At 43.7% G+C, this 24,410-nt stretch overlaps 1 protein-coding gene across 4 annotated transcripts in view; it reads right to left on the bottom strand.

Moving 5' to 3' along the window:
• The window catches only part of LOC129695746 (uncharacterized), a 135,912-nt gene that overhangs the window by 37,993 nt on the left and 73,509 nt on the right, over positions 1-24,410 (bottom strand). For all 4 annotated transcript variants that reach the window (XM_055632987.1, XM_055632988.1, XM_055632986.1 and 1 more), the window contains 2 exons: positions 9,001-9,155; positions 5,227-5,304 (listed from right to left, as the gene is read on the bottom strand). In XM_055632987.1, the coding sequence (XP_055488962.1) occupies positions 5,227-5,304; positions 9,001-9,155 (233 nt within the window). The remainder of the gene's footprint in view (positions 1-5,226; positions 5,305-9,000; positions 9,156-24,410) is intronic.

Raw genomic sequence — 24,410 nt, 5'->3', positions numbered from 1 at the left:
CTCCGTCTCCCCCTCCGTGCCTGCAAATTGGGGGCTATGTGTGAGTGGATAGGGCAGGGCATGGGGTAAAAGGAGGGAATTAATAATATTTAGATAATATTAATGGGGTGGTTAGTGTGTGTGTGAGGGGTGGTTAGTGTGTGTGTGTGTGACGCCTCAGGCCGCCCCATCCCCTCACAACCGCGCGTTGAGGGAACGGACCCAACGGGTCTGCACTTGGTCTAGTATATATATATATGTGTGTGTGTGTGTGTGTGTGTGTGTGTGTGTGTGTGTGTGTGTGTGTGTGTGTGTGTGTGTGTGTGTGTGTGTGTGTGTGTGTGTGTGTGTGTGTGTGTGTGTGTGTGTGTGTGTGTGTATATATATTCACACTGAACTTTTTTTTCTCTCTCGTTTAATATATTGTTTACAGTGTACTGTTTACATATTCTGTTGTGCGACAGCAAGTAAGAATTTTATTGTTCTATCTGGGACATATGACAATAAAACACTCTTGACTCTCTCTTGTCATGGACAATAAATATTATGGAAAACCGTATGGACAAACTATTCAGATGCCATTTGACTCAACGTTGCTGAACTGGAAATTAGCTTATTTCAGGATTATCAGGGAATTTAGTCCCCTTCTGTGGCCCTCCACTTCGTTCTTAGATTTTTTTGTTGCAGTCTGTTGTAGTAGCAACAATTTGTAAGATTATCTATATTTGCACAATGAAGAGAAGATTCTTACAAGATCTGTTGACCCCCTGACCACAATTATGGCACGCACACCCTTGTTCTGACTTGTGGACTGCTTTGTCAAATCCACCCATGGTAGACTGTACAGTGATTATGCCATTATAGTATATATAACCAATTTTACTTCATGAAGAGTGTAGCTTTGAACTGACTGGCTTTACAAAACGTACCGTACAAGCAGTACAGCTACAAAAGCACATGCTCTATTGTTTATGCTCATTCATTGCGACGGCTGATTTGCATGTTCCAAGTCCCCAGTTTGCAAAAGAGAAAACATTACTTTGACATTACTTATTTTATCTGATTCATCATAGGTGAAGAACGGGAATAGCCAAGATGCTGACATTCACTTGGAAACAGATGATAAAATAATACTATAATAAAATTTGCGCTAGTTTGTTCCTGTGCCATTTGAAAATCTTTTGGTAACGCACATTGTGCAAGGAATTAAGCAATGTTAGTCACAATCTTTTGAATGCTTGCGTGTATTGACTGTGCATTGACTGCGCGTGACGTTGAGAATCACATGCAAACCAAAAATAAATCTTACTACCACAATTGGTATAAGGGCGGGGACATAGGATGGTATCGGGTGAACTGGTATAAAGGATGCCAAGATAAATACTGAAGCGTGCATCCCACTTCTCAAACAATCATTTGATGGCAAATGTGGATGCAAAAAAAGAGAACTAGCATTCAAGTTCAAGTTCAAGTAAGTTTATTGTCATGTGTCCCTGTATAGGACAATGAAATTCTTGCTTTGCTTAAGCACACAGAACACAGAACCTGGGTAAAAAGGGAAAGCCTTCTATGAATATTGATCAGTAGTTTGTCCAGTTTTGCAACAGAGGTGATCCTATCAATGCCATATGGAATGGACTCCCACACAAGGATTCAAGTAAGGTCATAGTGAGCTGGTTTAAGCCCATTCTCTTATACTTGGACTACTTTGGTTCTATAAAGCATAATCACAGTTTGACATCAAACATCCACTGCATTATGACTGAATAGAAGTTCAGGATTTTGGAATAGAAATACAAGGAAGCTTATATAGTTATCATTTTCATCAGTAACAGAAGTTAATTCTTCTGAATTTAATTGATTTTCTTCGCTTTTTCTGTGGTTCCGAATCACACTTACATTAATGTTTTATGTAATTTTTATATCTGATCTGTTCGACGGCATGCAAAACAAAGCTTTTCACTGTATCTCGGTACACGGGACAATAATAAACCTAAACATAAATCTAATTCCATATCACTCAGTTTAGATCATTCAAGAACATGTCCATGCTTCTAAATTGTTGTTACTGTTCCTATCATCATCACCAACCTTGTAGTTTATTCCAGGCATCAATTACTCTTTGCATTAAAAAACTACCCTTCAGATCCCCCTTAAACTTCCTCCTTCACATGTTAAACCTCTAGTTTCTGGACAGACACCCCTATCATGGGAGACAGACACTGGCTACTTACCCAATTTGTGTCACCCATGATTTTATATACCCTTATCATGTCACTTCCTGAGGGAAAGCATACCCGATCCAATCTCTTCAGATAAGTCCTCCATCCTAGCAACACCCTTATGAATCTTTTCTGCACCCTTTAATTTGATCATGTGCATGCTACAGTGCAGTGACCGAACTCCATTACATCCCAACTCTTATATTCAGCACCTCGGGTGATGAGGACACATGTGCCATGTGCATTTCATACACCTTATACACCAAGGTCTCTTCAACAACACATCCCTGAACCCTGCCATTCTCTAGGTATGTCACTTTGCACATGTCGGAGTTAAATTCCATCTACCATTCGTTTGCCCAATTTAGCAATAAATAAATAGCCACGGAACTTTAGACAACTTACTTCACTGTCCACTATACCTCGATTTTAGTGTTATCTGCAAACTTACTAATCATGTCACTTATATTTGTGTCCAAGTCATTCACATATATCACAAATAACAAAGGGTTGAGCGCCAATCCCTGCAATACATCATTGGTCACAAGATTCCAATCTGACAAATGACCATCCTCCACCACCCTCTGATTGTTACCATCATGTTAATTTTATAGAATACAAAATAGAACAGCACAGCACAGGAACGGGCTCTACAGCCCACGATGTTTGTGCCGAACATAATGTACAGCTGAACTGATCTCATCTGCCTGCACATGATCCATATCCCTCTATTCCCTGCACTTTCATGTGCCCATCTACAAGCATCTTAAATGCCAGGCTCCCACCACCCTCCATGTAAACAACCTGCCCCACACCTCGCTGGTTTCCCATCATTTTCCTTCTGAACAATGCCTCATTAACCATTCTAGTCCTAGGAAAGGCATTGCATCATACGTATGTTTCCTGATACCGAAACAACTCCATTGGCTTAAAACATATTGGGTTGGATTTACCAGGAAAATGGCAGTAATTCTGCATGAAACTTCTGTATTTTCTCATGTAAACATCAGAACGTGTTTGATTTTGAGAATGCACGAACAGAAAAATCCAAAAATTGCTGAGAGCTGCTTGATGTTGTTTCTTCAAGAACACTGTTGCTCCTCAGTGCCACTTACTGTTTGATCTGGAACAAAGACTTAATTCTCCATTAATCTCAACGGGGTTTGTGGTCATAAGGTCATAAATGATAGGAGTAGCACTAGACCATTCGGCCCATCAAGTCTACTCCACCATTCAATCATGGCTGATCTATCTCTCCCTCCTAATCCCTTTCTCCTGTCTTCCCCCCATAACCTCTGACACCTGTACTAGTCAAGAATCTATCTTTCTCTGCCTTAAATATAGCCACTGATTTGGCCTCCTCTGTGGCAAAGAATTCCACAGATTCACTGTCCTCTGACTAAAGAAACGTTTCCTTATCTCCTTCTTAAAAGAACGTCCTTTAATTCTGAGGCTGTGACCTCTATTCCTAAACTCTCCCACTAGTGGAAACATCCTCTCCACATCCATGTGAAGTGTTAAGAAACAATGGAAAAGTGCATTAGAACACCCAGCGAATAGCTGTCAATCAGGAAGACCCGTCTTGTTCTGTCTAATTGAGAGTAGTGTTCTGAGATGCATGGTTGTAATTACAATGAAAGATTTACCCTTGTATTGAGGAAATCCTCATATATTCTGCAATCTCCTGAAAGATTATTGGCCTGTGTTTTTCTGTAATTGTAACACTATATCCTGCACTCTACTTCATCTGATGTACTTGTGTGTGGCATGATTTGCCTGGATAACATGCAAAACAAAGTTTTCACAGGTTCTCAGTAAACATGACAATAGTAATAAACCAATGCAAAAGCAATTTGGATAGAACACGATATTTGTATAACAAGGGATGAACTAGTTATAATGCAATTTCAGTCATGAATCAGAAAATCCTTGAAAAAATACTTTTAGAAATTGGCAAGCAGAAAAAAATCTGCTTTGGAAAAAAATCCACGTAATCTCACTGCAATCATCAGATAGGGTACACAAAATTGCTGGAGAAACTCAGCGGGTGCAGCAGCATCTATGGGGCGAAGGAAATAGGCGACGTTTCGGGCCGAAACCCTTCTTCAGACTGATGGGGGGTGGGGGGGTAAAGAAGGAAGGAAAAGGGGGGGACTACAGTCATATCACCCATGACCTTCTTGGATGTTGAAACGGGTTCAAACAGCTGAGTGGCTCACTCTTAAGGGCCTGTCCCACCAGCATGCGATTGCATGCGTCTAGCGCGACCAAATGTGGTTGCTTGAGGCGTACGGCCTCGCGGGGCCGGTCCCACTTCCAACCGCGGAGCTGTCTGGAGTTGTGCGGGGCCGATCCTGACATCATACTCACCAATCAGCTGGGCAGGAGGCGGGCCGACTGAATTTGGACGTCGCACGGCGTCGGGCGGTTACGCCATCACGCAATGGCACGGCGGGCGGTGACATCATCGCGCAATGCCACGCGCTAGGCGTACGCCGTCAAGACAATGCGTACGGCATCGAGACGCTGCGTACGCCCGTCGAGGCGCTGGGTTACACCACAATGCGGCTGCGGGCCGACAGGCCGTTGCCGCGCGGAATTTTTGGACAGTGTCAGTTTTTCGGAGCCCCGCGCGATGTTGGGACCAGCCCCGCACAACTCCATACGGCTCCGGCGATCGAAGTGGGATCGACCCGTGAGGCCGTACGGCTCAAGCGACCATGTTAGGTCGCGCTCGCCACATGTAGTCGCATGCTCGTGGGACAGGCCCTTTATTCCTAATTTATATGCTTGCATGAAAGCATTCTCCTTAAGAAATTAATGTGTTTTGTTATATTTCTACAATTATTCCTTCTTGAACTTTCAAACTGTGCTGAGCCCAGGTGGTCCAATATGCCCAATTGCAAAACAAAGTATAATCTGATAATCTCTGCACATTCACTTATGTTTTTACACAGGGAAAAAACCCAGAAAAACTTGTACTGCTTCTATTTCTGCACTGAAATCAATGAAGGAAAGGCATTACCTTTTTCCATGCTTTTTAATCAAAATATTGATACTTTCATCTGTGAGATGGCATCCATTGACGAGGAGTCTGTAAAGACTACAATAAATGATATTTTGGGGTGAGATATAAACACAACACACTCGCACACATTATTTGTACAATTATTATGTTGTTTTTGATTTCTTTGTGGGTCAGTTATATTTACTTTAGATTTTAATTAAAATAACAAAAATCTGGAAATAAATTTAACTTTGAAGTGCAATCTGAACTATTGAAATTATAAGTTTAAACACTATGTAATTATTTGAATGTATTACCTCTCCACAATGACAGAAAGCACAGATTTTAATAATTTGCAGAAATGCGGAGTTTCTCTGAGCTTTTCTACAGATCTTTCATTAACAAATTCCCACCATATTTTAAAGCCAACATTAAATATCTCCAGCAATAAATTGACATCAGAATCCTTTCCAAGAAGCAAGGTCAGCTAACTGATATTGTAACCATTGTCTTTCTGTCATTTCAAATGCTAAAAGACAAACGTAAAACTAACGTAAATATCCAACCTTTGAAAAGCGACCCACTTAAGGCAAGAAAATTGTAGCCACAGAATCAAACAGAATAGAAACTAGCCCATCAGCCCACCGTCTCTATGTTGACCATTACTTACCATCTATGTTAATCCCATGTATCAGCACATGGTCAGTAGCCTTGTATGTCTTAGCAATTCAATTGGTTGCCTAAATATCTTCTGTAATAGTATAAGAGTGTCTTTCTCCACCACTCACTCAGAAAAAACATTCCAGATTCTAAAATATCCTCAGGTCCCCTCTAAACCTCTTCTCCTTTACCCTAGGTGTTTTTGACACCTCTATTCTCAAGAACATTTCCCTACTGTGTAACTTCACTATACGTATCTACTTTTATAAAGCTCAAACATGATCACTTCAGCCACCTCTAGTCCAAGGAAAACAAGCTCTGCCTATCCAACTGCACCTCATAATTAAAACGCCCCATCACTGGCAAATTAATATAGCTTTACAGCACCCACAGATGCTATTCAATCCTAAACAAACCAGCTGCCAAAGCCCATTCCAGCAGTCGTGTAGGAATGGCCCTCACAGCTATTAGCCATTGGAGTTCTTCAAAATGTGCCTCCTATTCTATCCAATTATAACATAGCCTTGATGTGACAGCTGCTGTATTACATTTGGCAGGAACTAACAGAAGGATATAGATTTTATTAACATGATATCGCTTAAGTGATTTCACAAACCTAACTAATGCAGATCTTTTACTATAAAGACAGCATTAGGAAAGTGCTCAGCGGAGTCCCTCTATACGCCAGATCACTTTGCCGTGCACTAGTTATAGCTGAGGATTTCCCCCTGTTGAAAACCTTCAAATCTCCCAATAAATCCTCAATACCCTGGTGAATCTCCTCTGAACCCTCTCCAGTGCAATCATATCCTTCTTGTCGGTAGACAAAAGTGCTGGAGAAACTCAGCGGGTGCAGCAGCATCTATGAAGCGAAGGAAAAAGGCAACGTTTTAGCATGAAATATTGCCGATTTCCTTCACTCCATAGATGCTGTTGCACCCGCTGAGTTTCTCCAGCACTTTTGTCTACCTTCGATATTCCAGCATCTACAGTTCCTTCTTAAACACTATATCCTTCTTGTTGTGTAGTGACTACAAACACATGCAGTATTCCAGCTGTGGGTCTAACCAATATTTTAGAAATCTCCCTGAGCTTAAATTCTATACCCTTGCAAATGAAGGTTAATATCCATATACCTTTTTCCACACCTTATTGACCTGTGCTGCCACCTTCACTTCAGGGATTCATGGATATATACACCATCTGTTTGTCAATACCCTCGAGAGACCATCTTTATTATTTCTCCCAAAGTGTATCGTCTCACATTTGTTGGGATTACATTTCATCTGCATATTCTTCCACCCATATTGTACACTGATTAATCTCTTCCTGTAACTAAGACTATCTTCCTTTCTATTACCAACATCGCCATTTTTTGTGTCTTCTGCAAACGTACTAATTATATATCCTTAATTCACGTCCAAATTGTTAATGTTGAAACAAGGAACTGCTGATGCGGGTTTACAATAAGAGAGACAACGTGCTGGAGTAACTCAGTGGATCAGGCAGTACTTTTGGAGATCATGGATAGCTGACATTTTGAGTCAGGACATTTTTTCAGGTCCAGAGTCTGAAGAAGGGTCTCGATCCAAAACATCACCTCACCATGTTCTCCAGAAATGCTGCCTGACCTGCTGAGTTACTCCAGCACTTTATGTCTCTTTTTCCAAATTGTTAATGTTTATGACTAACAGTAAGGGTCTCATCGCCAATCCCTGAGGTACAGGGCATGGGGGGGGATTGAAGTTGAGGAAACTGAGGAAGAACCATTGCCAGGGTGGGCATTTAACTTAAAGGATATAACTGCAGCAGATTACCATAAATGATCTGCTCACATGGTCTGGCATGTCCAATCCCTTAATAATGTTACATGTTTCTATAATAGACAATAGACAATAGGTGCAGGAGTAGGCCATTCAGCCCTTCGAGCCAGCACCGCCATTCAATGTGATCATGGCTGATCATCCCCAATCAGTACCCCATTCCTGCCTTCTCCCCAGATCCCCTGACTCCACTAATTTTAAGAGCCCTATCTAGCTCTCTCTTGAAAGCATCCAGAGAACCTGCTTCCACCGCCCTCTGAGGCACAGACACCACTCTCTGCGAGAAAAAGTGTTTTCTCGTCTCTGTTCTAAATGGCTTACTCCTTATTCTTAAACTGTGGCCCCTGGTTCTGGACTCCCCCAACATCGGGAACATGTTTCCTGCCTCTAGCGTGTCCAAGCACTTAACAATCTTATATGTTTCAATGAGATCCCCTCTCATCCTTCTAAACTCCAGAGTGTACAAGCCCAGCTTCACCATTCTCTCAACATATGACAGTCCCGTCATCCCGGGAATTAACCTTGTAAACCTACGCTGCACTCCCTCAATATGCAAGAATGTCCATCCTCAAATTAGGGGACCAAAACTGCACACAATACTCCAGGTGTGGTCTCACTAGGGCTCTGTACAACTGCAGAAGGACCTCTTTGCTCCTGTATTTGATTCCACTTATTATAAAGGCCAACATGCCATTCGCTTTTTCACTGCCTGCTGTACCTGCATGTTTACTTTCATAGACTGATGTCCAAGGACCCCCAGATCCCGATGTACTTCCCCTTTTCCCAACTTGACTCCAGTTAGATAGTAATCTGATATAAGGTACCCTCTCATCCTTCTAAATTCCAATGAATACAAGCCCAGTCGCTTCATTCGTTCATCATATGACAGTCCCACCATCCCAGGAACTAATCTTGTGAACCTACGCTGCACTCCCTCAATAGCAAGAATGTCCTTTCTCAAATTACTTTCATTTGTGGATGAAAATCACCATGATGTCCAGACAAAAATTACATGCTGTTGAATCTGATGGTACATGTCCCTGCATCAATATAGCAGGCCCACAGCAAACACAGTAGAAATTTATGGGCACCATAATTCACATATTAACTATTCTGAATTTATGCAAAACTATACAAAATGCATACAGAACTATACCAAAAAACATTTTCATTCACATAATTTTTGTTATGTACTGCATATAAACAACGTTATTTTATTGAACAATGAAGAATTTCAGTAATAACTGCTATTTCCATCTATTACAAGCAGAGTTCATAATACAACTGTAACAAAGTACATGGGACATACCATGAAGACGAATGAGCAAGTGCTATAATTCCAGCATCTGTAGCTGCTGTCCAACTGACATCCACAGAAGTTAGCTTGTGACAAACTGCACTTGCATGGAGTAGAATTGAGTCCCCTGTCAGCTTAGGTCCACTGCAGCATGTAACGTAGAGTTCCTGTTTATTGGGAAATGTTACTTTTAAAATAGGAACAGAATCAACATGGTATTCAAAGTTTTCATGTTGAAAAAGTATTTTTGTATAGATTTGCTCATATTGGACATATATATGTTTTATAGGTTCCATGCCAGATGAGGCCCTCACTAGGGTCTCCATATCCTGCAGCTCCGCTCTTGCTCCCCCTCCCCCAGTCATAACAGGGACAGAGTTCCCCTAGTCCTCACCTTCCACCCCATCAGCCGTCGCATACAGCACATAATCCACCAATATATTCGCCGCCTCCAACAAGATCCCACCATTAGCCACATCTTCCCATCTCCACCCCTTTCCACTTTCTGCAGAGACTGTTCCCTCCGCAAATCCTGGTAAACCCATCCCTTCCCACCTAAACCAGTCCCTACCCAGGTTTTATCCCCTGCAACCGCAGGAGATGCAACATCTGTTCCTATACATTCCCCCTCGACTCCGTCGAAGGACCCCGGCAGTCTTTTCAGGTGAGGCAGAGGTTCACTTGCACCTCCTCCAACCTCATCTACCGTATTCGCTGTTCCAGGTGTGGACTCCTATATATCGGCGAGACCAAGCGCAAGCTCAGTAATCGTTGCGCTGAACACCTCCTCTCAGCCTGCCTAAACCTACCTGATCTCCCGCTTGCTAAACACTTTAACTTGCCCTCCCATTCCCACACTGACCTTTCTGTCCTGGGCCTCCTCCATTGTCAGAGTGAGGCCCAGCGCAAATTGGAGGAACAGCACCTCATATTTCGCTTGGGCAATTTACACCCCAGCAGTATGAACATTGACGTCTTTAACTTCAAGTAACCCTTGCTTTCCCTCTCTCTGCATCTCTCCCCCTTCCCAGTTCTCCGACAAGGCTTACGGTGTCCAACTACATTTTATCTCTGTTTGCTTTGTTGTTACTTTCTCCCAGCTAACAATGATCTATTCTACATTTTATCTATGTATCTCCTTCTCCCCTGACATCAGTCTGAAGAAGGGTCTCGACCCAAAACATCACCCATTCTTTCTCTCCAGAGATGCTGCCTGTCCCGCTGAGTTACTCCAGCATTTTGTGTCTATCTTTGGTTTAAACCAACATCTGCATTTCCTTCCTACACAGTGTTTCACTTACCTGCCTCAAGTTAATTGCAATGAATGGACGTATTCTGGAAAGCACATTCTGAGAACGAGGAAATTGTGTTTCTCTGGATGTTGAGGTTTCATATGATATATTTGTTATCTATCTATACATAATACATAATTAAAACTCTGATCTTGTGCTCTTCCAGTTTGCGTGGTTTATATCTATTTGCACAAAAATGGTACACGATAATGCTACAATTTTTCACCACCTTACTCACCATTCTCCTGTGCTTGAGTGCAACAAGTATTGTTCTGATCGATGGTATATTTAAAAAGTTATTACGGTTTAAAATTCTTAAAAACCACACAGGCGCAGATTGGTCTCCTCTCCTGTCAGTCAGCGCCATGCAGATTGGTCTCCTCTCCTGTCAGTCAGCGCCATGCAGATTGGTCTCCTCTCCTTACAACCAATTCCACAACCGGTCTCAGGACCGACCAAAAACATCGTCTTGTTGGAACTGACAATGCCGTGGGAGGACCGTCTGCAGGAGGCCCAGGAAGATGGCCAAGTATGAAGAGCTGGTCATAGACTGCCGTAAGCAGGGCTGGAAGGCAAGGTGTATGCCCATCGAGGTTGGCTGCAGAGGTTTTACAGGGCAATCGCTCTACAAAGCCTTGAGTGCACTGGGCATCTACGGAGTGGCAAGGCGAAGGGCCATCAAGAACACCACAGAGGCAGCGGAGAAGGCATCAAGATGGCTCTGGATCAGGAGAGGAGGTCCATGGGGAGGAGCGAATGCCACCTGAACACAAGTCGTGGTCTGATCAACCACGGCTGGGTCGCCTGGGTGAGGGCGTCTGATGTTGAAAGACCCGAAACACCCAATGACCCCAGGTTACATCACTGATGATGTGTTCAGGAGCATCTATCGATGTATTTGTATCAAATTAAGGCTGGGACAAAGTGGCCACAGTGAACTGAACCGAATTAGTCCCAAATAAGCTGCAGACCGTGAATGGGAATATCCAATTGAGTATTGCAACAAAACCTGTAGGAAAATAATGCTCCACTTGTGCAATTTGGCATTGTATGCATGCTTTAGCTCACCTCCAACCCTTATTCTATGAGCAAAAGTCTCAGCTGTGCCCACATCCAGCTATACCAGATTGCTCCATCAATTTATCATGTGCAATCATCTGGTCCCCATCTAATCAAGGGTTTCTCAAAGGTCACGAATGATATCAGTAAGTGAATGGCCAGATTGCAGACATGTAGGGGACATCATGACATAAGACTTCAAATCACACTAATAAGTTAGTGAGCAGGGAAAGGCGCAAAGGTGTGTAATTTTTACCGAGAATTTATAATAAATAACAGGTCTGGCAGCTGCTCACCTTGACGTGCTTCATTTATGAAGGATTCCTCCAGAGTATTGCCAAGGGTATCATTGAATGGGTAGGTCAACAATTACATGTTGGAAGCACTCCCTGACAGATTAGGCTTACACTATGAACTCTAGGTAAGATTTCTGAGCAATCTTAAGTGAGTTCGGAAGCTACTTCGTCAAGTCTCACACTGTAAGCAAAGCAACTCTGTAAAATACTCATAAAATGTATGAAGGTACCACTATCTTCCCCTATCTATACTGTGACTTTTCAATTAAGGTTGCAGGTTTCATTCGAAAGCTGAAATTTATACTGGTAAGCGATAAGTACTGTATGCCTTGTAATGTAATTGGTTGCATTTGTGATACTGCAAAAGATAAGGTAATCAATAAGGTCAATTGTGCATGGAAATACCCAGGCCATTTTCTGAATGGGAGTGATTTCACCCTGAAATTATTTATACCAGGAACTAACCCGGACTAAATACATGATTTGCACATAAAATAGGCACAAATTGATCTGGTTCCCAACAATAATATTGAGTGTCTTGATGCCCATTTAAAAGCCACCTATCACTTTAAGCTCTCAAGGAAATGCAATTGAACATTAAAAATTGTAAATCCTACTTAGCATAGGCTTGTTGCATAGGTAAGACAATATGTTGTCCCATAAAGCCAACAGTTATTATTTCCCTGCATATATTGCACACTGCCTGGCTGTTAATATAAGTCAAGGCTTCCTGCTGCAGTACTTTGACTGAAAAGGCTTCCCCTCATGCTGATATTGCAACTAATTAATTGCACAGCAGATAGAATAACTCTGCCACAGTTTTCTCCGGGAGATCAGGGCAAGAAGGGGAATAAAAGTGAATCCACCAAAATTAGCTAATGCAGCAAATGGGATATGAATTTATTATTTTTCTTTTGTAAAACATGCTTCTGCAGCCTAGCAAACAATGCGTCTGTTTGCATATGCTTGTTGGCTAATCTCCAAGCCATTTCTAAAGCTTTTCCTGAAGCAAATGTTGGGCTGTACACTCAACATCCACAAGACAAAGACCCTCAACTTCCCCTGCAGCGCCACATTACTTTAGGACAATCATAGTTCAATGCGAGCCCTTGGACAAAATGGACCATTTCCATATTGTGGTAACCACCAGTGAACAAGGCAGACAACAATGATGAAATTCACCATCATCTTCAATGCACCAGCACAGCCTTTCCTTATTGAAGAGAAGGATCAAAACCAACATTTTGCTCAAAACTCATGGATATCGCTGTAGCAGTGGTCCCTGACCTTATTTATGCTTCTGAGGCCTGGACTACCTACAACAAGCATCTCAAGATGCTAGTAAAGTGCCACCAACATTGTCTCCATAAATTCTTCCAAATTTCCTGGAAGAACAAGTAAACCAATGTGCTCTTCCAATTTTGACCACCTAGTTATACTCAGTAACCAATGTTGGACATGTCACATGTATAACACCAAGTTCTAGATAAAAACCCACTATTCCAAGCTGTGTCATGAGAGGAAATTACTAGGTGGACTGAGGAGAAGATCCAGGGTCTCCATGAAGATATTATACATCCTCACCAACTCTTGGACATTTCTGGTTTATAACTACTCAAAGTAGCATTCCTACTGAACCCATTCAAGAGAAGCATAAAGAATTCCTTAATCAGCAGTATAAGGAATGGAGCAGCTTACAAACTAACTCCCGATTCATCCTATCTGTAGAAGTGTCTGCCGTTCCCAGAGTAGCCCCATTAGCCACACCAGAAGCCACAAAACCAGCAGAGAACATAGAACAGTATAGCACAGGAACAGGCCCTTCAGCCCATAATTTCCCTGCTGAACATAATGCCGATAAACTAACCACCTCTGCCTGTATATGTTCCATGTCTCTCCATTCCTTGCATATCCATATGCCTATCTGAAAGCCAATTAAATGCCAATGGGAGCAAGTTATCTTCGAGTCCAAGGGACAAGTTTTTAAGAAGCACCCATAATTGTTACTGCAAATGCCCTTTGCAAGTTAAGATAATACTTTGAAAATGACTTACTAGTATTGGAACCACAATTAGGACCCGAACAATATCAAATGAAATTGTTTGCATAATCTAACAAGCCATTTCCAAACCTACCCATTAACGAAGCAATAAGGGCTGGTACAAAATAAAGAAAGCAACCCTAAATAAAGTTTAGCGCCTATTACTTGGGACAATCATACATTCAAAACCATGTGACAAATTAAACAATTTTTATTGGGTAAACCATTTATTAAGCTTTAATTTACACTGCAGTCTGAAAATCACCATGTATCTTCCATAAACTGCAACACCATTGAAGAAGGGAAAAAAAATCTACAAAATTGATGAAAGCGCTGTATTACTTATTTATGGCTGAGGCCTGGACTACCTTCCAAGCATCTAAGATTCTAGTAAAGTGCCAACAACGATTCTGTCAAAATTTCCTGGAACGAACCCAACAATGTATCTGTTTTTGGATTAAAATGGAACAGATCATTGCGGGGACATATAACCCCAAGCAGATAAAAGGATAATTCCAAGGACATGGGGAGATCAGTAGGGGAGGGCAATCCAGGAGATAGGATTGAAGATGTGGCTAGCAAGCAATCTTGGACATTTCTGGTTTATAGCTACTCAAAGAGCATTACAATGCCATGCAAGAGAAGGATTCTTGAATCCGAGTAATTTGGGGAGCTTACAAATAGTGGGATTCAATGAATCTGAAGAAGGGTCTGCCGTTAAAGTAGCCCCATTAGCCAAACCATTAACTACAAAACCAGCAGAGAAAATTTGTAAGCCACAGGAACAGGCCCTTCAGCCCATATTTCCCTGTCTGAACATAATGCCTCTAACGACCACTCTGCCTGTTATATGTTCCAGGTCCTCTGATTCCTTGCATAGCCATATGGCCTTAAAAGCAATTCAAAAGCAAATTTGGCCAAGTTATTTTGTCAAGGGATAGTTTTTTTGGCAATGTTCTGCAAATGCCTTTGGCAGTTAAGATATACTTTGTGCATATATTGGAAACAACAACTTAGGACCCGAACAAAAAATGCAACTTTTTAAATGTCCAAATTTAAACTGGTATCATGAAAGTTACAGCAGAAGTGAAATTCATTACTCAAGGTTGCATTCAGATTTTGGAGAAAAGTCCAACATATATTGAATGCACCAGATATATTTAAAGAAGCTTACTATAAAAGTTTATCCTCGGTGTTACAGGTGAAAATGAAAATTTAACTGAATTTAATACAGGACACGATCCATACTGAAACCAACTCACTTCGACTGTTGCGATTACAGTCTTCCCATTAAAATTCTATACAACATGATCAAGATTCCACCCAGCTATCTGTAGGACAGATCATTGTGGGGGAGGGGGTGGGGGGGGGGGGGACTTATCCTGCAGGGTACCCCACAGCTCAGTCCAGGGAGGGCAACCAGATTCGGATGAAAGTATGGCTTTTGGGGACACCGGAATTCCAGAGTGATTTGGGGATGGATAGTCCAACTGAAGAAAACTACTTGGAAACAACTTTAATCCCTTGGAGATCCCTTGTTTTCATCTTACTCAGAAGCAAGCCTTGGCTGTGTTTTTGGCAGCATCCTAAAATATTCAAAAGCAAGAAGACGTTCCTTTTTGCATTCTGGAAATGACTTTGTCAGGGCTCATTTTTGAGTACACTGTATCAATTGCATTCAGATTTTTTGTCCAACTCTGCATAGACAACTTGATCTATCCTCCCACATTCCTGGATACAGCACACGAGGTTTCCACCTTCGTGCCAATTCCATGCCTGATCAATCCAGCTGTCTCTTCCTCGCCCCACATTACAAATTCCATCATTTATCAACTCCTTGCAAGGCCTATCTGGCTGTGTTTTGTCAGATCCATCAAAGACTTTGGGCTCTTTTGACAAACCCTTCAACGTCCCTCTACAACTTGCAGTCATTCACATGGGAAACAGTTCCTAAAGTTGCCTTCATAAACTCAGATCGCCTGTTTTTGCAACCTGGAAAAGTATTTACTGTCTTACTGGAAAACCTACCATCAGAACTCGCACCAATGCTTTTATACCCGTATGATATATGGTGCCTAGGGCATAGCCACTGATACTATATTCTAGTTGGGGCTGAACGGGTGTTTTGTAAAAGTTCATTTTATATGCCTAGGTCTATTATGCTTGCTAATTTATTATAATCACTCCCAGATCTCGAATGATAATCGCTATTTTGTAAGAGGCACATCCTCATAAGTGCATTTTGCACCTATTACATCTTCCAATAGAGGGGCAATCGCGTATGCTACAGGATTGCCCCCATGTATCTTCCTCTGTCCTTAGATCTCTATTTTAAAGAATTATGGCCAATCTACTTTTTTATTTCTCTCTTTACTGGTATTCTTGTCCCACCAAAAATATAATCTCATGCCTCATTTCTTTCTCAGCATTAATATTTCATTCTTGCCAATTATCTGTTGCTCATAAATAGTGCCATTCGCACCCCTTCTATCCAGGCTGACTGTTGGCTGCATCACATTATTGGACAGTCGGTTGCAATGCTGCAATTAAGCGGCTGACATGGGCTATTCATGGGCTAATGTCGCTACTCATAATATCCACCCTAGTAAATGTCACATCCATCCGGCAGTCCTTTTCAATTATTTACGGCATTTCTCCAATGTCTTTGAGCTTAGGCCTTCTACTTTGCACGACAGTAAACCATATCCACAGTCATGATCACCATACACTTTTTTAACAACAGCAGGACTATAGCTATCATGGGAGGTGTGGCTTTAGTTAGCAATACTGAGAATTTTGAAATAACACCCCCTCGCTTTAATTGTAGCAAGAAACCAACGCTTTTGATCTGTGCTCAGGATGGCTGTTTTAATTAAATATTGCTCTTCAACCAATGAGAAGCCATATAAGCATGCGGGCAATGTGAATAGGCACAGCACATGTTTCTCTTTCTTGTAGTTAGTTGCCGGGTCATGGTTTTCCTGAATACACTTCGGTCATCTCTATAATCTTTAAACCCTTCTGAGAGATTCGGCATCTCCACATTGGGAACCGAGTGGAAATCAGCTCATAGCTAATCTATCGCAGATTCTACAACAGATTATAAAAACAATTACAAATTCTAGACATGGTAAGGTAAGCGGCTGCACGTATCCATCGCAATCAGACAGATCCAGGGCCATCAGCATTCCCTACACAATTGCATCCAACAAACAACTTTTTTTCCCTCCTCACTCGAACTTTGCAATCATTCGCGCAACTTAGCGTTTTTAAAACCGTGTAGCTGGCTATAATTAAAAAGGCGACAAATGATCCGGGAAAAACCATGAAGCTTGTCAAATGGCCATAAGCCACCTTTTCCATCTTCCCTTCAATCAAGAGTCAATATTTTCAATGATGACTTTTATTGTCAATGTATCTCTCTTGATCCGGACCAATGAAATTCTTTTGCTTGTGCATCAGCAGCAACAGAACCTAGTAGCAGCTACATACTAGGACTTCTCTATAGGCAACGACTACAGAACAAATAACAAAATAAAAACAGTTTCCAGTAATAACAATAGTATAAATAAGCACGATCCCATTGAATAAATAATCAGTGGTAAAGTGCTAATATATTCTAGAAAATAGATGGCTATTTATTGTTCATCGAACATTTCCGTCGCTGCGTCGTCATCCCAGTTTAATAAAAGTTTAATCAACCTGATAGACTGAGGGGGAAGTAAGCTATATTAGCCTGAAACGCTGTTTGTTGCATGTCGTTCAGGGCTCGCTGTACCTTCTAACTGAAGGTTAGTCTTGGTGATGAGACATGTGTGGGCCCAGTGAATGTATGTGGTTCGCTTAAATGTATCTGCTTGCCAGCCTTTTTTTGAGGGCAGGCGACTTGCGATAAGATGCTCAGGCCCTCAAAATGGATAGGGGAATATGAAGAACCTGCTAATGTAGCTCGGGAACTGGGTTCAGGTGTTTACCTACTGTTTTCCAATCAGTATCACATGCAAATCATACCTTTTATGTCATCCCGTTGCAAATTCAACCGAGTTGTTTAGCATGTGTGTCAAATGAATAGGACGTTTTTCCCAGTGAATAGCGGAGGCATCGTCACAGATCGAATCTTTTAAACACTTCACAATACGATAATAACATCTGAAGAAAGACAGCTCCAAGTTCGCCCCAAAAAAATGCTGAGACAGTATAACAAAGTTTCTAAAGCAGCGTAAATAAAACATCAATTGTTTAAAATACAATAGTAGACCAAATCATATAAAAATGTCGCGGGCTTGGGGGCTAGCCTGATTGAGTTGCCATTGGCCCTTAATTCAAGTGCGCCGTCGGCGGCCATGTCCAGCAGAGGTCAAGTCAAGTGCGCTTGTGGGTGGCATAGTGACTGTTTTAGCGAGTCCCTACCTCCACCTGTAGGTAGAAGGCTGCTTTAGCAGCCCCCTCGTAGTGCCGGGCGCCTTTGATTGTAGTCCAGCTTTGTAGATCTGTTTTCAGCTCCTCCAGGGAGGGCGCAGCAAGGTGTTCAAAAACCAAGGCACAATGCTATATCGCAACCGGGTCAGCTGATGCTCGCTCTATGAATACTGTACAACCTTTAGGTATGTAGGACGAGTCCCAATCACTTCTCTTGACCAACACTGACTCTATTGTAATTCTTAATCTTTCTCAGGAAGAATGAGTGCATGGCTGATGTGCTTTCCGTATAATTAGCATTCAGTTCTATGCTTTCCTCGGACCAGGGAAATTAGTATTTCGGAGTAGAGTGGGTTCAGTGTACTGGGCGGGGGGCACCGGGTGCAGTGAATTTGAGCTGCAGTGATTCGCTTTCCCACCATCCAGCGCCCGTTAATATAAACTGAGCTGTGGGATGGTCGCACGCCTCGCCCAGGGGTCAATCTATCGGGCTTCGGCCGAAGCGTCGCATTACCAAATCGTTTCCTTGGTTTTGCTGGTGGTTTTGAGGGCCTAGGTTATTGTGGGCTGGCACCATATAGACGTTCGCTTGTGCGATCTCTCCTCTCTATATCTGACCCTGTTCATGCCTCGCTAAATATACCCATCTGGCAGTATCAGTGATAGTCCCAGTTCAACTTGGGTGTGCCATCAGGGTAACTTGATGAGATTGCGGGCACTCGTGAACCTTAAGGGGGGGGGGGGGGGGGGGGGGGCGGGCGTACTGCAGGTCATGAGGTTATAATGAGTGCGTACTCAGCAATGGGGCTGAGGCACATGGCAGTCTTCGAGGTCTGCATCAGTCCCGTGCTGATTGTTTATCGAGGGCTGGACAACATTTTCCACCAATACTACGATCAGAAACGGTGGGCTGTGAATGAGGAAGGTCGATGATCCTAATGTTGCAGTAGGGATGCGCAGAGACCCCCAGGCTCTTTCTGCGAGTTGTGGTAATGCGGGCATGCTGTGGAGGGGATGATGTGTTCAAATGCGGGGACTGTGTAATCAATGAATAACAGCGCTTCGTTATCATGATGAGTTTCTGTTTGTCCAAAACTTGTGGTCGGCTCGAGTGGAGTGGAGAGGTGGCCCGCCGAGAGCATGCATCCGGGCTCGTTGTATCCTCTGTTGTGGCGGTAAAGCAGGGCAGAAACAGGCTTAGAACTAGGCTTAGTAAGTACAGGGCTAGACAGGATGCGCAGGTCAGAAGGCAGGCATAAGACAGCAGCAGACAGGCAGTTTTAGCCAGGCAGGGGGCAGGACCAGGTGCTAGACAAGTAGGCTAGCAGCAGGCAGACAAGAAAGATCAGAGCTATATTAGCAGGCACGATTCAGGTGCAGACTGACAGGCTAGACGGCAAGACAGGGCAGTGCCAGTGTCTGGTACAGCGCAGACATGCAGACATGCAGACAGGCAGGCCGGATATGCAATTTCCTTATTTGTCATATCAGAGACCTTTTCGTCTGAACGAAATTATGTGTGCTCCAGCTAGTCATACACCGAGTAATCCAGGTAATTAATAATCAAAATCATTAGAATTAAACCACGAATTACAACAGTCCCAGATCACAGTTGAGTTGCACCAAGGTGCACATCCCTCACATGTGATTGGAGTCAAAGTCTTTAGATCTCTCTGTCTCTTCCCTCGGAGGCTGTATGTTCCCGAAAACTCGTCCTCTGCTGTGTGAGGGTCTATATGGGCGATCCAGGCCGGAACACTGCTATTCTCGCACTCCGAGTCCAGCGTACCTCCTGTGGTGATGTCGCTCAACTCGTGGTCGAAAACTTCGAACATGTAAACCCGTCTGGCCGCTGCCCAAGATTGCGGGCCGTACGTGCCACAGGCACATCAGGGGTGAAAAGAGCATCGGGCTGGGCTCTACCGTGCCGCTGCCGGCCCCGCTCGCGTGTGCCCCTCAGTCCTCTCAACTCCGAGTCTGCCCGTCATGCTATGTCAGGGCTACGCCAGGTCCGCGCCTTGTGCTATGCCGTAAAGGCGTGCAGTGAATGCAGGTCAGCACCTAGCAAGTCGGGCCAAAACAGAACAAAACCGCTGGCCTTAGGCCCCAAAGTACAGGCTCACTGGCATTCAATCTCTCAACCTCCGTTGGTGATTTTCTCTGGCTTGTCCTCTGCCTTCCGGATGCCTGGTCAGGGTTCCAGTCCACAGGTTGGAGGCTGGCGAGCGCTAGCTCGTTCCATCCACTTAGGGATAGTCTGCTCGCGGTCCTGGCAATGCGCAGATGGATGTGTCAGAGAAATGTGGGTATTAGCGGAATTGAAATAAAAACTACAACGAAAAAAAAAACAAAGTCCGTATTCCCCCCCCAAAGGATGTAATCCCAGAGAACATGCTTTCACAGATCAACCCCCTCTAAACCCACAACCCAATCAAACTAAAACCTAACGCGAATTAACTAAGTACCTAAAAAAAAAACTAACAGAAAAAAGTAAATTGACATTTACGGAGCTGCAGGGTGGGGGGGGGGGGGCAGGCGAGCCCGCAAGCACTGTTATACCAGCGCCGCCATACAGGGTCTCATCTTTTTTGGGTGTCGAGGGTAGAGAGTTTGATTTGCTCACATGATCAAGCCCTGCCACGTTGCTTACCTTAATCATGCGATCAATCCATCGCATTAGTGGCTCGTCTGGTCTATAGTCCATTGAGGGGCACGCCACCACCATTTACTCCTTCCCTTGGCAATGTATAATTTGATGCGCGATCTTTTAAAAGCAGGATGGATTCATCCCAAGCCCTCAGGTAAGTGATGAGTTTGAAAATGTCCGTTCTATAAAATAGCTCCAGCCAGTGTATGGTCTCCGCACAGACTCTTTTTAGACACACGGCTTCCTTACTAGGCCGGTGTTATTACACTAACATCTACGGTCCATGCAGCGCTTTTTCTCAAAGGGTTGCACCCCCTCGCGAAAGGATCTTCTCCTGCTCTCGGTCCTCGTGCATGATCTGAGACTTCCAATAGCATCACAGTGAATGGGGTCTGCGGGAAAAGGCACATCTAATTCTCCCCTAATCAAAGCGTGCGTAAACTCGGTGTTGAAGGCCGTCAAGTATAATTCAGATGGGGTGTCAAAACTTTTAGGACCTTGTTGCCTTTTTCTTTTCAATGATTAATGCGCTTAAAAATTTTTTCAAACACATCTTTTTCTTTTGTGTTTTTTTTCCTTTTTGATGCATCAGAGGCTAACGGTAGAAGTTCCACTTTAGTCCATATCCAGTTTTGTTCAATCTTGTTGAACCTGTAATTACCTGACTCGCACAGAGGTAAAGGTGTACGAATCTTTAATAACATTCCAGTGTCAGATCTGCTTACATTGTATGTTTCATTCTGTGGCGGCATCTACTCAAATATAATAACTGATTCTTAAAACACTATGACGCATGCAATAGTGGGGGTTAACACGACTACGAATTCGTTTTTAATTATTTTTTTTTATTTTTAATCAGTAAGCAAGAATCGTGAAGGTGCAGGAAAGTGTTGGGAGAAGAGAACCCCTTAGGGAAGGAATTAGAGAAGGAAGCAAAGAAAAGAAATAAGACCCTAGAAAGAAAAGAAAAAAAAGAAGAAAGGAAAATCAATCGCTCTATTGTAACACAAAACTCCGCATAAAAGGATATACCAACCGTGTTTTTATTAAAAATTTATTTTATACCCCCCATTACCAGGTCCTGGTAGCCTTTATGTTTTAACTTATTATTGCACCTTATGCTTGTAATAGTTCCATAACATTCCAGTGTCAGATCTGCAGTACATTGTATGTTCAGTCTGCGGCATCTACTAAATATAATAAATGAGTTCTTAACACTATGACGCATGCAATAGGTGGGGTTATCACTACTAAGAATTCTGATAATCTAACATGCAATAGCCAATCTACATCTCTTCTCATAGAAATGAAAAGCAACTATGAAATTTAAACAATATGCTGAGGGAATATAGTGAGATTAAACAAAATCGCTATATCTATTGGGTGGTCTGCTAACCTGCCCGGCCCAGGTGCGGTAGGGAGCCATCTCCTCCCCCTATCCTTCCAAAAAGATGGGGACTGGGGTTGGTGATATCGCTGGTGACCCGATGGGCTTATAGGGAGAGGTCGCCACAGGGAGGAACCGGGGGTAGATCGACACGGGGAGACCGGGTCACCGGTTACAATGGGAGATGCAGGGGCAGACCGACGCGAGGAGTGTGTTGTCTTAAGGGCCTGTCCCACTTACGTGTCCTTGGCACGCAAATTACACGACCTCGCAGTCGCGTTGAGGCGCACGGGCATCGTGTGGCTGCGCGGGGCCGGTCCCACTGAGAAGCGCGGAGGTGTACTTAGTTGTACACAACATCGCGAGGGGCTCCGAAATTTTTGTAGTGAACAAAATCTTCGCGCGCCACCGGCCTGTCGCGTAACTGACAGCCAAAGTGGGACAGGCCCAAGACCCTGGCGTGACGCAACGTCTCGCCTCCAACAGGAGCAGAAGCAGGCAAACGATCGCCGAACTCGGCCTGGGGCTCACGGAGGACGTTGCCGTCCGGATCCGCCCCCATTTCTACTCCCAGAGCAGGGCCAAGAAAATTGAAGATAGACACAAAATGCTGGAGTAACTCAGCGGGACCGGCAGCATCTTTGGTGAGAAGCAATGGGTGATGTTTCGGGTCAAGACCCTTCTTTTCAGACTGAAGAAGAGTCTCGACACGAAACATCACCCATTGCTTCTCTCCAGGGATGCTACCAGTCCCTCTGAGTTACTCCTGCATTTTGTGTCTATCTTCATATGACGTCACGTGCTCCAGACGGCTGTGCGGGCAAATGAAGTCGCGCGGGACCATCGGTCCTCAACGCGACTACGAGGTTGCGGAATTTGCGGCCAAGGACACGTAAGTGGGACAGGGGCTTTAGTTGCAACAGGTGATGGGACGGCTGCAACAGGCGAGGGTGGAAACACGAGCGGTGGGGCATCAGGACCCGCGGGCACCAGACGTGGTTCCTTCACTGGAAGGAGATGTTGACAGTTGCATCTGTAGAGGACACCATCTACTTCGACCAGGTAGGAGCGTGGTTCTTTTGAGGAGCCATGAATGTGCCCTAGTCTGGTATGTCCTTTGTCAGTTTGTAGGCGTACCACTTGTCCTTGTACTAGTGGTTTAAGCTGCTAGCTTTTCTTGTTGTAAAACCTCTTTTGCGTGTCGCGTTTAAATTGCACTTGCTTTTGTATTGCGGCAGGAGAGCAGACGTGCAGCTGCAGCTGTTGCTGGGAGACAGGCCGTGGTGGACGCATCTGGCGAGACATTAGCCACTGGGCGGGGAGCTGAGAACGCTGTCCCTTGAAATGTTCCGTAGGTTGAGTAGGTCCAGGTAAACGTCGGATTTTGCTATGTTGGAGAGCTCCATGAGTTGGTTGGCGCTCCAAACGGCACACTCGGCAAGTCCGTTGGACTGCGGGTATTCTGGGCTGCCGGTAACATGTTGAAAGTTCCATTGTTTGGCAACGTTAAATGCCTGACTGGTGAATTGCCTTCCATTGTCAGATTGAAGGCGGACAGGTGATCATGCACGGACAGGTGGATTGATAGTTTCTGGTTCACTGTAAACTGTCTCGGAAGTGATCGTTGGGAATAGGTCAATTTCAAACCAGCTCGAGTCAGAGACCACCAAGACAAGGTAGTGCTTCCCGTGCTATTGAAAGATGTCGGTGGCCAGTGAAAACCACGGAAGGGAGGGAGCCGGCTGAGGCAGGAGGGGCTGCTTCTGCTGGTGTGGTGTCAGGCAGTTGCAGACAGCGCACGATTCGGTCTTTTCACGTATGAACTTTGTCATCGCAGGCCAGTAGATCATGTTTTGGGCCCATTTTAGAGTGGCTTCCATGCCGTGGTGGCCTCTGCGGATATCGTCATAGTACTCATCCCGTAGAGTGGGAGGGATAACTGCCTCCAATTGGAGGCGTGGGTTCGAATCCCACTTCTGACACCATGTAATTACCTGACTTGCACACAGGTAAAGGTGTAAGCATCTTTAATAAACATTCCAGTGTCAGATCTGCAGTACATTGTACGTTCAGTCTGCTGCATCCACTACATATAATAAATGAGTTCTTAACACTATAAAGCATGCAATAGGCAGGGTCATTACTACTAAGCATTCTGATTGGCTAACATGCAATAGCCAATCTACAGAACCTATCTCTAGATCTAGAAGCAAAATGTTTTTAATGGCATGTGTATGTTGCATTCATCTGTCAGCACAAGAACTTTGCAGGGCATTGGATT

The sequence above is a fragment of the Leucoraja erinacea genome, chromosome 3 (assembly GCF_028641065.1).
Source record: "Leucoraja erinacea ecotype New England chromosome 3, Leri_hhj_1, whole genome shotgun sequence".
Taxonomy (NCBI): Eukaryota; Metazoa; Chordata; class Chondrichthyes; order Rajiformes; family Rajidae; genus Leucoraja; species Leucoraja erinaceus.
Note: the sequence above shows the minus strand (reverse complement) of the source record. Positions and strands in the feature narration are given on the sequence as shown.